At 47.0% G+C, this 16192-nt stretch overlaps 1 protein-coding gene across 1 annotated transcript in view; it reads left to right on the top strand.

Moving 5' to 3' along the window:
* The window catches only part of igdcc4 (immunoglobulin superfamily, DCC subclass, member 4), a 55928-nt gene that overhangs the window by 29335 nt on the left and 10401 nt on the right, over positions 1 to 16192 (top strand). Inside the window, 8 exon segments of the mRNA XM_084436815.1 lie at positions 281 to 415; positions 1465 to 1617; positions 3450 to 3860; positions 4248 to 4412; positions 7875 to 8012; positions 11933 to 12106; positions 14306 to 14509; positions 14809 to 14907. Coding sequence (XP_084292941.1) covers positions 281 to 415; positions 1465 to 1617; positions 3450 to 3860; positions 4248 to 4412; positions 7875 to 8012; positions 11933 to 12106; positions 14306 to 14509; positions 14809 to 14907 — 1479 coding nt within the window.

Raw genomic sequence — 16192 nt, 5'->3', positions numbered from 1 at the left:
GTGGTTAAGATAAAGCGGTGTGCGTGCCTGCCTGTCCTCGCGTCTCTCCTCACGTCTCTCCTCGCGTCTGTGTCAAATGTCCTCTGTGACCGAGGGTTACTCACCTCTCCTGAGAGTCATGACCTGTGGTGGACTGGCTGGACGTACAGAGCTCACCGCTGCCCCCCGGTGGCTGGTCTGAGAGTTACGCCCACGAGAGACGAGAGAGGCTCCAGTGGGACGGCCATATGTGTCCGTGTTGACCCGTGTGTGTGTGTGTGTGTGTTGCCGTCGTCCCCAGGGCCTCCCCAGACGCTGAACGAGGTGACGATCGTGGCGCCGCCCCAGAACGCCACGGTGGTCATGGGTCGCCCCGCGGTGATGGAGTGCATGGCCCAGGGCCAGCCCAAACCACTGGTGTCCTGGAGTAGACTGGGTAAGACGACCATCATCATTCCAGCGGCACTAGGCTTGTGTTATGTGAGTCTTGTATCATCCGCTCTCTATTGCCTCATTAAGTGGCCTGATATATCTCATCCTCATCATTCTGTAATCGTACATGTATGTAATCCTATATATTAGAGACTACAGGGATAGCTAACACATAATGGCCGACCATGTAGGCAACTTCTCTGTAACTATTTGTGCACTCTCCTGTTAGTCATGTCTGTCTTATGAAGTATTTAGCCCATGTTCACTGCTCTGTATATGTTCTTAGCCAATAGACAAACATTTTCCAGGAGCTTGCTGGATCGTCTCGCTGAGAGAGGTCAGGGAATCATTTTTACAGCTCACTTTTCTGGCCCCCGGGTGAAACTGTTTTTTTGCTTCCCTCTGGAATATGTAGGGGTGGTGGGACCTATGCCCACCCTCCCATTTCTCTCTGTAAAGCGCATTGGGTTGCCTCTGTGTATGAAATGCGCTACACAAATAAAGATTGATTTGATTTGATAATATAGCTGTGATCAGCTCTCACCCAGGTGTGTGTTGTGTGTAACTGCCTGTGGCGAAAAAGCAACCCTGTAAGGGAATTATTAAGTTATCTGTACAGTATGTAAGACATGGATGGGCGAACTGTCTGACTTCCATGGTGAGTCTAGTTTCATGCCTCCTTGTAAACAAAGTGGTGATAGTGAGATTGACGCCATGAGAAGCAGCTACACTTCTCCTGCCGTCACGATTGTCAGCTTCTCCTCCTCTTTAGACTCCGGCTCTCCACAAGAGGAACGTAGCCAAGACAAAACCATCGTTCCATCCTGAGCCTGGGGTCTCACAGGGGCCCCTGCTGGTGGAGCAGGGCTAATGCAGGCCGATAATAACTTTTCTGTATCTCAGCACACGAGGCCGGAGGTTAACAGAGGCAATATGAAAAAGATGCTACTTGTGTCTTCTGTGATGTTGCCCGGACAGCTGTCATGTTTGCGTTGCATCGATCCGTCGGCATCTGACACCTCCTCGCCGTTTATCTCTCCCCCCCGGACGCAGACGGAAAGCCCATCGCCACGGACGTGGTCGTCCTGCAGACCAACCTGGTGATCCGAGACACGCGCCGGCACCACGCGGGGGTCTACGTCTGCCGCGCCAACAAGCCCAAGACGCGCGAGTTCGTCATTGCTGCCGCCGAGCTGCACGTGCCCGGTAGGAGATCGAGTTCAAGTTCACTTTCTTTGTTGTCCCCGTAGGCCGATTTTGATTGCAGCACACGTAAATCATACATCGTCACAATTAAAAGCAACACAACAGGAACAGATTGACAGTGAGAGTGAATGTCATTTACCGTGACAGGTAACAAACTCAACCATTAACTCATAAATAAAAGGAAATAGAGGCTGGCCAGCAAGAATAAATAATATTTGCGCTTCTCACGTTCCCTCAAGGGTGTCTCGCACTCTCCAGTCTCTCTCTCTCTCTCTCTCTCTCTCTCTCTCTCTCTCTCTCTCTCAACTAGCCTTTCTCTGTCCCCTATGACCACACACATTCCCTTCATCCATCATTCCAGCTGATGCATCTAGCAGGAGACTTAAGGTCCCACTAGCCATGAAGAATGGATACAAGAAATAATGATTGCCTTCTGCTGAAAGAGGGGACTAAACAGGGACATATTATAGTGCATCCATCCTCAAAGTCCAGACTCTTTGACTCTTTGATTGGAGCTTGCTCGATCGCCTTGTTGAGAGGGGTCAGGGAAGAATTTTTACAGCTCACTTATCTGGCCCCCGGGTGATTACTGTTTTTTTGCTTCCCTCTGGAATATGTAGAGAGTGGGTCGTATGCCCTCCTCCCTTGTTCTCTGTAAAGCGCATTGTGTTGCCTCTGGGTATGAAATGCACTATACAAATAAAGCTTTGATTGATTGATTGATTGATTGACGTTGGCAGTGTTGCCAGATTTGGAGGTTTTCCACCCATGTAGGCTACCTTTGATTCCATTGGGCGGTTGGGCGATTGTCAGTCCAATCTGGCAACCCTGGGGTCACGTGAGTTGACAGTGCAGATGAGTTGACAGCGCAGTTAACGCTAGGTTCATCTGTAGTTAGCTAGCTAGCAGCTAGCCTGGCGTTAGTTTTAACCTCAGTTATTTTTAAGAGTAGCTAAAATGGCATGTTCAAAAGTGGCCAAAAGAAATGTTGACAGTGAAAATAGGCAATTCAAAGATGAATGGTTCGAAATTGAATGAATGATGAATTGAAAAATAGGCCTTCATCCTCCCTCCAACGAGCACCAGACCGATGTGCTTAATATGCCAAGAAACAGAAGCTCTTGTGAAGTGGCAATTTGAAACACCACTATGAAACAAAACAGTCATTTTGAAGTGAGTGACCTTTCCTCAGAATTCAGCGCTAAGAACCAGAAAAATCAATGGGATGAATTTGGACAGGAGGAGAGGAGACAGGAGGAGAGGAGAGGAGACAGGAGGAGGGGAGAGGAGACAGGAGGAGACAGGAGAAGAGGAGACAGGAGGAGAGGAGACAGGAGGAGAGGAGAGGAGACAGGAGGAGAGGAGAGGAGACAGGAGGAGGGGAGAGGAGACAGGAGGAGGGGAGAGAAGACAGGATGAGAGGAGACAGGAGGAGAGGAGAGAAGACAGGAGGAGAGGAGAGGAGACAGGAGGAGAGGAGAGAAGACAGGAGGAGAGGAGACAGGAGGAGAGGAGAGGAGACAGGAGGAGAGGAGAGAAGACAGGAGGAGAGAAGACAGGAGGAGAGGAGAGGAGACAGGAGGAGAGGAGACAGGAGGAGAGGAGAGAAGACAGGAGGAGAGAAGACAGGAGGAGAGGAGAGGAGACAGGAGGAGAGGAGACAGGAGGAGAGGAGAGAAGACAGGAGGAGAGGAGACAGGAGGAGAGGAGAGGAGACAGGAGTCTTTTTATTGTCTTTCATACTGTGTTGCCAGAGTGCCAAAGACAAATGTAAATTAAACAGACAATTAAGTTCATCTTACCCCCCTCCCCCCCCCCCCCCCCCCCTCCAGCCCCTCCCGTGATCCTCCAGCCCCCAGAGACGGTGTCCCTCTCCCGGGGGAACACGGCCCGGTTCGTGTGCAACAGCTCCGGGGAGCCGCCGCCGGCCCTGCGCTGGTTGAAGAACGGCCGCCCCGTCCGGTCCAACGGTCGGGTGAAGACGCAGGGCCCCGGCGTGCTCATCATCAACCAGGTGGGCACGGACGACGCCGGCTACTACCAGTGCATCGCCGACAACAGCCTGGGCACGGCCTGCGCCACCGCCAAGCTGTCGGTCATCGTGAGGGAGGGGCTTCCCAGCCCGCCCCACCACCTGTCGGCCACGCCCCTCTCCAGCACCACCGCCCTGCTCATCTGGGACAAGCCCGAGCACAACAGTGACCAGATCATCGGCTACTCTGTCCACTACCAATGCGCCGCAGGTGTGTGTGTGTGTGTGAGAGAGCGAGAAAAAGAATCAGTCCGAATGTGGAGACAACACTGTCAAGCAGTGCATTTACGAACTTAAAGCTGCATTTACGAACTTAAAACTACATTAACGAACTTAAAACTGCATTTACGAACTTAAAACAGCATTAATGCACTTAAAACTGCATTTACGAACTTAAAGCTGCGTTTACGAACTTAAAGCTGCAGTTACGAACTTAAAGCAGAATTAACGAACTTAAAGCTGCATTTACGAACTTAAAGCAGAATTAACGAACTTAAAGCTACAATTTGTAGGTCAGCTCAGGGAAGTGTTGGAGCCAGTATCAGGAGAGGTTGTCAGGGCTTACTGTCTAACCCCCCCCCCCCACCTCCCTCCCCAGGTACAGACAACATTGAGTACCAGTTTGCGCTGAACAACGACACCACAGAGCTGCACGTGAAGGAGCTGCAGCCGCACACGGCCTACACCTTCTATGTGGTGGCCTATTCCCCCAAGGGAGCCAGCCGGCCCTCGCTGCCCGTCACGGCCGAGACGCTGGAGGATGGTGAGTCCAGGAAGACGGGAAGGACGTGTGTGTGTGTGTGTGTGTGTGTGTGTTGCACGATATACCGGTACCAACGGTCTACCGCGGTGCCAAAACGTCACGGTGCCAACTATACTATAATCTATACAACGGTACTACCGTGGAATACGGTACTACCGTTGAACACGGCAGGGGGAAAATGTTACCTCTGTTCCCAAATTCACTGGTTTCTGCTAATGACAAGACTGGCTCACGACACCGTTGTGCAGCTCCCAATGTGTTGTCTCGCGCACACATGCAACTCCGCAGTCACAATACATAGGCTACTGACGTTATCTGTATGCCTGGGCGCGAGCCAGTCTTGTTCTCAGTAGGCTATCGTAATGTCAGAAGCGTTCCCTAGCTCTGAGTCCGTACCATCAAATGTAACATTATTGAAGAAACATAACTCTAAAAGTTTAAAATGGAACTATTTTGGTTTTAAACCATATAAACAAGGAAACACTATAGATGATGGCCGTCCGTTGTGCAGGCGATGCAGCAATGCCGTACAGGCAAAAGGAGGCAACACATCAAACTTAATAAAGCATCTACAATCTCGTCATCCAGACCTTGCACTGGAATACAGACGAGCTAATGAGGTTAGTATGACTTTATTTGTTATAACTAGCAGTGTTCTTGCCATTAGCTAACATTACAAAATGTATGAATAAAGCTCTTAGCTAAAGCGTGTGCTGCTGTTGCTAGCTAGCCAGCCAATGCTAGCCAGCTGGCGAGCTAATGAAGTAACGTTAGCCTACCCGCTGTCATGTCGTCATGCACAGCTGTTGAATTAAATTTGTCGTCCTCTTATTCCAACTCCAAACTCCTTAAAATAATGTCAGCTAGATTATGTAGGCTGAGACGAATCCAACGATAATCCAATGATATCCACCTCTTGACATTTGGTCTTTTGATCTGGTTTTGACTTAAACTAAAGTGAAAGCTAGATAAAGCATGTTGATGTCACTGCCATCGACCAAAACCCAGTGGCCCTCCGCTGACCTTTACTGGTGGTTGGTGATACTACACTTGTGTGTATACATGGCTGATTCTGTTGTTGTTGTTAGATATGCTTTTTAAATATTGAATATTAATAATTCATAATATGCATAATATCTTACCTGTAGAGTTACAATGTAATGCGTTAAATGCATGTTATTCATGCACCACTCATATAAAGTGATTACACTGTACTGTAATGTACTGTAAATACATTGCACGTTCATAAAAATAAAATAAAAATTTAAATGCTGCGGTATCGTGATACTACTTGGTATCGTGATACTTTGGCTGGTATAGTATCGCAGGTCAAATATTGGTATCGTGACAACATTACTACACACGGTCACATTCTTCCTCTGCTCATGTTGCCAATCCAGACCTTCTGTCTGTGAGACTCTGATCCTTTTCATCAGTGATGTGTTTTGGCGCTCAACCACCCCGTTAGCCTGAGCCCACTTTGGTGTCGTTTGCAGCCATGTGATTCCATTGCTTTCACATATGTTTTCCATTCAATTGTGGAGCTTGGTCAGATTTTCATAGGCAGTCCACGGCCGTGTCCGAATACCCATACTAAGGCCGTAGTACGTAGGCTACTATTTTAAAAATATTTCTAGTATACTACATCAACATTTTTCATAGTATGGATAAATTTATACTGGAAATCCCCGAAACGATATACTTCCCTCAAAAAATCTATGCTGCATTCCAGTTGCATCAGAAACATTGGATTTTCCGAGTTCAATGTCAAAATCGTTCAACGTCAAAATACGTGAAATGAACTTGGATTTCCTCCATTTTACTCAGGTGTGGGGGGTGTTCCATGACCTGATCCAACCACAGCTGCAGACATCAAATCAAGATGGCTTCTATGCATCAACAATAAGATGAGATAAGATAAAAAATAAGATAAAAAAAAACGCTGCCTATTCTGCTCCCAGCTGCCCTTGGGGGAAGGACGATGGGATGGGTTAAGAGCAGGAGAAGAATTTCATTGGTGGACACTTCCATTCGTGTGTGTATTTCGGCGTTGTCGCCTCCCTACACCGTGTGATGTGTGTTTCACTGAATGACAATAAATATATATATATATATATCTCTGCCTTAGAAAATCTTTGGGGATTTTGGAAAAAAAAAAGTTTTGGATTTTTGCCATCTTGTAATAGGGGGCCGCTAGCTTGGCATCGCCAGACCCTATTTGCTATTCGCAAATGCGGAGAGAAACAGAATGTGAGCTCAGGTCAACCTTGCCAGGCTAGGGGGCCGCAGCCAGATGCTACAGTTATTTGGGGGTCCTTGGCATGGAAAAGTTTGGGAACCCCTGCTCTAACTCTTGAGTGTCTGGTGGCACTGTGATGCCTTGGTCAGGAGCCTGCATAACAATGGGTTATGTCTCACGGTCTGCACTGTTCTTAGCCCCTTGAGTGTTTCAGATGTGTCCTGACTCTGTTCTTTTCTAAGTGTAAAATAAGTGCTCCTTTTCTAAATGTAAAATACTCCTGTTGGGAAGAAAGACCAAAAAAACTCCTGTTGGGGACTCCACAACAGCACTGTTTTCCTGTTTTGCTTACAAGCTTGCGTGGTGTAGTGTTGAGTTGTGAACTTATTCACCTTCTCTTCTTGTACAAGCTCGTCTCCCACAGTCACTACAACTTTTGATGTGCATTTTTGCTCCTCTTCATTGTCATGCACCTCCAATTCTGTTCATGACTCTAGAATGTTTCGCGATTTAAACTATTGTGAAAGCTAGATAAAGCATGTTGATGTCACTGCCATCGACCAAAACCCAGTTGCCCTCCGCTGACCTTTACTGGTGGTTGGTGATACTACACTTGTGTGTATACATGGCTGATTCTGTTGTTAGATATGCTTTTTAAATATTGAATATTAATAATTCATAATCTGCATAATATCTTACCTGTAGAGTTACAATGTAATGCGTTAAATGCATGTTATTCATGCACCACTCATAAAAAGTGATTACACTGTACTGTAATGTAGTGTAAATACATTGCACGTTCATAAAAATAAAATAAAAATGTAAATGCTGCGGTATCGTGATACTACTTGGTATCGTGATACTTTGGCTGGTATAGTATCGCAGGTCAAATATTGGTATCGTGACAACACTAGCGTGTGTGTGTGTGTGTGTGGTCGGAACTGCCTGACTGGAACCCTCTTAAGAATAACTTAACAGCCTCTATGAGTCAGCATGTTTAATCACCGCTGTTCTCTCAATTTTCTATATAGCGACACATGGGCGTGTGTGTGTGTCATTGTGTGTGCGTGTGTGTGTGTGTGTGTGCGCGCGCTGAGGCCTGTATCGGTAGTTGTGTTAGAGGACGGATGTTCCTGTGGCTTCAGTTCCTAACTAACCGCGTCTCCTGCCGTCCCCCCCCTCCTCCTCCCCCCACCTCCTCCCACCCCCTCCCTCCCCCCCAGTGCCCAGCGCCCCCCCTCAGCTGTCTCTACTCAGCACCTCTCCCACGGACATCCGGGTGATGTGGCTGCCTCTCTCCACCCAGCACAGCCGGGGGGCCGTCACCCACTACCGCATCGACTACTGCGCGCTGGGACAGGGTGAGCACCCCGTAGCACCCAGAGGGGGGAGGAGAGAGGAGGTAGCGCGGCTCGTCCAGCGGTCGGAGGGTCGAATCCAGGGGGACCTCCTGTCCACATGTTGAAGTGTCCTCGGGGAAGACACTGAACCCCAAATTGAATGAATGGGTGAATCAGAGGCCATTGTAAAGCGCTTTGGATAAAAGCGCTGGTCTGTATAAGTGCAGTCATTTACCATTTACACCCCCCCCCCCCCCCCGCCCGCTGTCTCTGACGTGGACAATAACAGACACAGCGTGACATCATTGCGACACAAATACAAATCATACAGCGTGAATACAAAATCATACAACACAAAATTAAACCATACAACACAAACGCACAAATACAAAAGCGTAAAGCATCGGGAGAATGCACAGCAGCTGCAAATTGGGAAGCACAACAGCATTACAGAAAAGCGCTCCATTGTAGAGGAACGACAGCAGAGATGTTTACTTCCAAACTGAATAGTTTTTAGAGTACTTATACCAGCTGCGCCTCGAGCATGTGACCGCAGCACAACCGGTGGTATACTGGCCTCATACCATACCCTCCCACCAGCTGCTGCTTCAGGATCGCTCGCGCGCTCGGATGCATCTAGCTGCCTCCCACAGTCATCTGTAGAATTGACTCCACTTGACTTGAGTTGAGTTAAGTTTGACGGTGAGAAAAAAATACATATGGAGAAGGAATGTGTGTAGGTGGAATAAGGTGAAATGAAACAGATACACACAGTATTGCCTGCTGCATTGTGGGCAGTGCCTCTCGGTGCCCATGCCCACGCTTGTATTACATTACATTACATTACAGTCATTTAGCAGACGCTTCTATCCAAAGCGACTAACAATAATTGCATTTAACGTAGGAAGAGCCAATGTACTACTACTTGCCAGAACTCACAAGTGCATCTTCTTTCTAAAACAAACAAGTGACTAAGAGCATAATCTAGTGCTGAAGGCAAAGTGCAAGAATCACAATCTAAAGTACAGTGCAATATAATATAATAAGTGCTTAGGTGGGAGGATTGTTGTAGTACTTCTTGAAGAGATGAGTTTTGAGCCTGCGACGAAAGATGGGCAGCGACTCTGCTGTCCTGACATCAGTGGGCAGTTCATTCCACCACTGCGGGGCCAGGACAGAGAAGAGCCGTGACCGTGTCGATCGACCGCAGGAGCCTCGGAGTGACGGGGCAACCAGTCGCCCTGAGGTAGCAGAGCGTAGTGGTCGGGAGGGGATGTAGGGTTTGACCATGGCCTGGAGGTAGGAGGGGGCTGTTCCTTTCATTGCCCTGTAGGTTAGTGCCAGAGTTTTAAACCGGATGCGAGCCGCTACAGGGAGCCAGTGTAGGGAACGGAGGAGGGAAGTTGTGTGGGAGAACTTGCGGTGGTTGAACACCAGGCGAGCAGCAGCTTTCTGGACAAGTTCCAGAGGTTTAATGGCTGACGCCGGTGCCCCCGCGAGATAGATACACACAGTATTGCCTGCTGCATTGTGGGCAGTGCCTCTCGGTGCCCATGCCCACGCTTGTATAACTCATAACATTCCTTATAAAGGCTCTTGCTGTGCATTATTAGATTTTTCTTAAATGCACTAATAAAATGAATTTACTCATATAATAGGCTACTTGAAACAACTCCTCTTCCTTAGTTTTTTTAACAAATCAACTCAGTAAAGATCTTTTTGCCAAGTCAATTAACCTACAACATTCATTTGTAATGTATATAACATATATCAACATTAGGACTTCAGTTCCCAGTATGCACTGCGAGTTCCAGCCCTCTCAGACAGTTGGTTAGCTGTTAGTTAGTTGATTAGCTTTGCATTAGCGCAATTCGCTATTTGTATAATGACAATCACATTCTGAGTAAGTTAGTTACTTAGTTGTGAAAATACACATTAATAACAAATTCATATAATATCAATATCATGTCCATTACCCAGGTTTCCTCACAATAATAGCAAACGCACATATAAACATTGTTTTTGTGTGTAATTTAGCTACTACCGTTAGCTAAATCAACTTTCTCGAGAGCGGCTATGGCTCCTAGTGTCCATGTTCGCAACGGGACAAAATGGGCAGATTTTTTCCAGCTTTCTCAAGAACTTCTGATCCAAACAATTTCACAGTGCACACTGCACTTCCTTGGGTCCTGAGCAATACACCTGCCAAATGTTCATACAGTGCCTGGTTCTCGGGTGTGACACAAATGTGTGTGACAGATAGACATACAGAGGTTCCTGCCATTTTAGTTAGATACAGTATCTCTCTATTTAAAGGATATGTTCACTTTTTTGACGAGGTTTTACATGAACCTGACATGTAGACTAGAGGCTATAATTGGTTAACGTCTGCCCCATTGACTTCTATTGTAGAGAGTGCCTGCAGAACGAGCATATCTCACGCAGCGGCCATGTTGGTCAAGTCTGATGTAATCAAGTGAGAGAATGTGGAAGTGGCCATTTGTCTCCATTGTTAAAAGATCGCGATAATAATACCGTTCATGAACCAAAATAATAAAAAAATAACAGGCCGAATATGCTATCGGAATTACAAACTCAACATAACCAGACTCATTGCTTTTCACTGTCATGGTTTTTGCGTTTGGAAGTGCATGAAAGTGAATGAGCGTGATTACGTCAGACTTGACCAATATCGTCTGCGTGATATGCATTCTAATCGTCTCGTGTGTCAGGTTCATGTAAGACTCACTCAATATTGGAAACAGCTGGATGGTGGATTGGATTATCCATATTCATTGGTGTGATTATCTTTTGTAGAGCAGGTTACCTCCACCAGCTTTGAATTTGAGGATGGCTTACCTCATGAGTAGTCTCAGTCATGTGGGTAAAATAGCAAACTTTATGAAATTAAACAATGGGTATGATTAAATCAGCAAATGATTTTTGAATCAGAACGTTTGACTAGCTGAGCTTCAGCCTACTACATAAGCTATGAAGGCCAGGCTGTTTGGCTAGCAAACATAGCTCCTTATAGCTACAGTATGGAAACAGTTTGTTTATATCAAGATCTTCAGCTCAGGGATATTCAGGGATCCATCTCTCTGACCTCCAACCGATTAAATGCTTTATCTTAGATCAGTGCAACCATATTTTTAGGAGTAGGAAGGCAGCAGCAGAAGCGAGGAATGAGGTGAGGTTTTATAAAAGGCTTAGTGATGACATGTTTTCTTATTGTGTAAACAGAGAAGGTTATGAGAATTTGTTCATCTGCAAATAAGTGGTTTGAATCAATCAAAATCAATTGTTCAGTCTGTGGCAAAACCTTAATTAAATATGTAGCCTCTGTAATGGTTAAGTCCAGTACAGCGACTACATTATTTTTTTAAGTAACTGCTTATGGTGTTCTCTGAAAAGCTAGTGTTGAAAGTTACATTAACCTCATGCAGTAATATGTTGAAATGGTTGAGACAGGCAGACAAAGAGAGGGAGAGAGAGGGGAAGGACAGCAGGTGCAGGTAAGAGAGATTGTTTTAACCTGTATTGGCCTTCATGAGCTTGATGTACATCAGAGCTTTCACACATATTTTGGTTTTGCTTGCTTTTACAGTAGTTTTGTCTCTTAGCTTTGAGGGAGACTTTTTTTCACTTAAGGGGGTTCAGAGCATGTATGACCGAACCACAGACAGGGACAGGGTTAAATTTTCTTCAATATGAAAAATAAAACATCATCTTATCCTCATCTTAGCTCCTATGCATTTGCTGAGAATAGTCCCTAAAGTCCAAAATGGTGAACTCAAACATTTAACTTTTAACACACAATGAGTTGTTGATACTAGCATGAAACAGGTGGTTGTGCGTCATGCCTGGCCTCTCATGGCAGTGTACTTAATGCGTGTGTGTGTGTGTGTGTGTGCGCGTGTGTGTGTGTGTGTTCCCCTCAGAGGACCGCGTGCTGTCCGTGGAAGTGGCGGGGAACGAGACTCAGATCACCCTGAGGGAGCTGCTCCCCAACCAGGCCTACCGTCTGAGGATGGCAGCTGGCACGGCCGCGGGTTTCGGCGTGCCCTCCGAGTGGGCGCAGCACCACACCCCGGCGCTCTTCAACCACAGCATGGGTAAATAGATCTATTGATCATGACGCACATCTCTATCGGTAGCTCTAGCCCCCGTCTACTCCACCGGTGAATATTGCTCACCGGTCTGGTGCCGCAGCGCTCACACCCGCCTCGTCGATCCGTCTATCAACGAAGACTCGCGCATCGTGACAGGATGCCTGCGTCCCACTCCTGTGGACAACCTTCCCATCCTCGCAGGCATCCAGCCCGCTGGCCTCCGCCGCACGGGAACCGCAGTACGTCTCGCCTGCCGGGCCGTGGAGCCTAACCACCTGCTCCACGACAGCGGAGCCTCCCCGGCGTCTCAAGTGGAGACACCCTTTTGCGCCGCACGGGATCTCCTGCAGCAATGCAGAGATCTTAACATCAGCGAGGCAGGATGGGCAGACTACACCTGGCGTGCGGAGTGGGAGGCGAACACCTCCAGACTCCGTGATTTCATCCCGGCCGCCGGTCCTTCCCCTCCCGGGATGGACTTACCCAGACCGGCGCGGTTTGAGGATTAACCGTCTCCGGACCGGCGTCGGACACTTCCGCTCATCGATGCACAGATGAGGCTTGGCATTCCGTGCGGCGTGCGAGTGTGGCGCCGAGGAAGAAACCGCAGACAACGTCATCCAGGACTGTCCGATATATCGGGCACCCAATGGTTATGCGTGGCCTGACGGTCGTGGATGACGAAACGGTGACGTGACTCCTGGAGGAGTGCCCGGATATATAGCCCAGGTGACCCCCCTCACCCAGGCTCAGGGTGGTAAAAGGATAGTGGATAAAAGGATAGAGGAAGCAACAACCGACCCATACGAAGAAGAAGAATCTCTCTCTCTCTCTCTCTTTCTCTCTCTCTCTCTCTCTCTCTCTCTCTTTCTCTCTCTCTGTCTCTCCATGTCCATATTTCTCTTTCTCTTTCTCTGTCTCCCTCTCTCTCTCTCACACACACACACACACAAACACACACACACACACACACACACACACCAAAAGAAAACCCTTTCATCTCAGCGGTGTCAGAGAGGCAGAGGGGGACTGGAGGGGGCGGTATCGCTGAAAGGAGATCGTGTTCAGTGTCACCTGTTCGGCACCGTGCGTTGAATAGGCCGCCTCCCACACACACGCTGAAAAATTTGCCTCATGGAGACATGATACTCAGATGAAGACCCAGCCGAAGGAGACATGACACACAGATGAAGACCCAGCCGAAGGAGACATGATACTCAGATGAAGACCCAGCCGAAGGAGACATGATACTCAGATGAAGACCCAGCCGAAGGAGACGTGACACTCAGATGAAGACCCAGCCGAAGGAGACGTGACACTCAGATGAAGACCCAGCCGAAGGAGACGTGACACTCAGATGAAGACCCAGCCGAAGGAGACGTGACAACTCAGATGAAGACCCAGCCGAAGGAGACGTGACACTCAGATGAAGACCCAGCCGAAGGAGACGTGACACACAGATGAAGACCCAGCCGAAGGAGACATGACATTCAGATGAAGACCCAGCCGAAGGAGACGTGACACTCAGATGAAGACCCAGCCGAAGGAGACGTCTCAGATGAAGACCCAGACGAAGGAGACGTGACACTCAGATGAAGACCCAGCCGAAGGAGACGGAGGAAGAGAAAACGACCGTCCATTCAGAGACGAAGACCTTGAGCCATAGAGACACAGAAGACGCAGAGCTCCCGAATATGAGCTGGTAGGGCTGGGTTAAAAAAATTGATTCATCAATTCTAAATCGATTCTGAATCAAATGATTCAGAATCGATTCATGAATCCCAAAATCGATCTTTTATTTAATGAATAAATGAAGGAATGAATAGTTCATTAATTCATTCAATGATTCATTCATTCATTCATTTTTGGAAATCAGTATCGATACCCAGCCCTAGTATTGATGTGTTGCGTAACTTGGCAGTCATGTAATTAAGGTTACAGCAAAAAAAAAAAAACTGGTTTTAGTAACACTAACCGAATCGATATTGAATCGAATCAAATCGAATTGAATCGTGATAATCGATTCTGAACCTTGTGAATCGGAATCGATTCTTGAAATTCGACTCGATACCTAGCCCTAAGAGCTGGTAACATACTAGTGTATTGGACGGTGAGACCTTGAGATGCACACACACGCACACACACACGCACACACACACATCACACATACTCAGGGCCTTTCCTGCTGTTGTCTTCCACCAGTGATCTTCGCCCCCACGGAGCTGAAGGTCAGAGCCAAAATGAACGCCCTCCAGGTCACATGGCAGCCCCCGCCCAATCACACGCAGATCTCCGGCTACAAGCTCTTCTGCAGGGAGGTGGAGGCCGAGGGGCCCAAGAGGAGGATTGAGGCCCACACCATCAAGTTCCGCAAGAGGGTCAGGCATCATGAGGTCACCGGTCTGGGTAAGACACACACACACACATAACAACACACATAACAACACACATCACACACATACCGACACACATCTCATGCATACACACACACACACACACATTCACACACACACACATAACACACATCACACACACATACCGCCACACATCTCACACGCACGCACACACACACACACACACACACACACGCATACATGCTCAGGTCCAAGATTTTCACACCCCATAGATACGTAGCAGTGATATACGTGTAGTGTGTGTAGTTCTGTTTATGTGTGTGTGTGTGTGTGTGTGTGTGTCCTTGTCAGTTGCTGACCGCCAGTATGAGGTCAAGGTGTGGGCCTTCAACAGGCAGACCGACGGCTATCCTGCTATCTGGAAGGGTAGGACAGAGAAGAGTGGCCCAGGTGAGAAGTGTGTGTGTGTGTGTGTGTGTGTGTGTGTGTGTGTGTGTGTGCGCGCGCATGTGTGTGTAATGGTTTGCAAGCAGGTATCCACGTTGATGTACAGTATGTGCCAAATCAGCTCACTATCCACCACACTTGCACCCACGCGCGCACTTGTGTGTGCGTCAAGGTTATAATAGTTTAGCTTTTTTCATTAGTTTTTATTTTTATATATTTTTTTATTTTATTTAGCCTTTTTTTAACCAGGAAAGGTCCCATTGAGATTAAAAATCTCTTTTTCAAGAGAGACCTGGCCAAGACGGCAGCAGTGCAATCCAAACACAGAGTTACAGACGGAAAATACAACAGAAAACTCAGAGATGCAACAATAATACAATTTACACATGTGACTTGGTGATTTGGCTATATGGCAATACGCTAGTTAAAAACATGAATATACTGTTAAATCCACCTCTAAAACCTTCATAGTGGATTTAAAAACATCGATTGAGACCTGCTCCTCAAGTTTGAGATCATTTTGTAACATGTTCCAGGCAGAAGGAGCCGAATAACTAAAAGCCATTTTCCCCTTTTCTGTTCGGACTTTGGGAACAGACAGCAGCAAGAAGTCCTGTGATCTTAAGGAGTATTTCCCAGTACTTTTTTGTATAATGTAGGCACAGAGGTAAGAAGGAACAAGACCAAAAATTGCCTTATAGATAATGATGTACCAATGAATAAGTCTACGAGTAGACAATGCAGACCATCCAACCCGATCATACAAGGTGCAATAATGAGTACGATTTCTACAGTGTGTGATGAATCTCAAACTGAATCTCTATATATTGTTTTAACTTTTTGTTTTCAATTACAGTTTAGTTTTAATTCATTTTAAAGCAGGTTTGCTAGTTTATTTACATTTTTTAGAAAATACCTAGTATTAATTAAGTTTTTATTAGTTTCAGTATTAGTTTTAGTTTTTTTCTCGTCCTGCCTTGTGAGACTGTCTTGGGGTCTCATTTATCAAAGAGCGTGTAAATTCAGGTGTAAAAGATGGCGTACGACAAAAACGAGAAAAGGGCGGACTGCCGCGTACGACGAGAATATTTACACGCTTTTCGGATCTATCAAACCTGGCGTACACGCTGCTGCGCCGATTTCTCTCCCACGGTGTCCTAGAAGAGTGCGGACGTGAACGCGCCTCATGTTCCGCCCTCTACACGCCCAAATTCAACCATATATGGTGAAAACTATGACAACGCACAACGTGGTTCACCGGAAGGAACCGACATATAACATAGCATGG

This window comes from Borostomias antarcticus (genome assembly GCF_949987555.1).
Source record: "Borostomias antarcticus genome assembly, chromosome: 4".
NCBI lineage: Eukaryota > Metazoa > Chordata > Actinopteri > Stomiiformes > Stomiidae > Borostomias > Borostomias antarcticus.
Note: the sequence above shows the minus strand (reverse complement) of the source record. Positions and strands in the feature narration are given on the sequence as shown.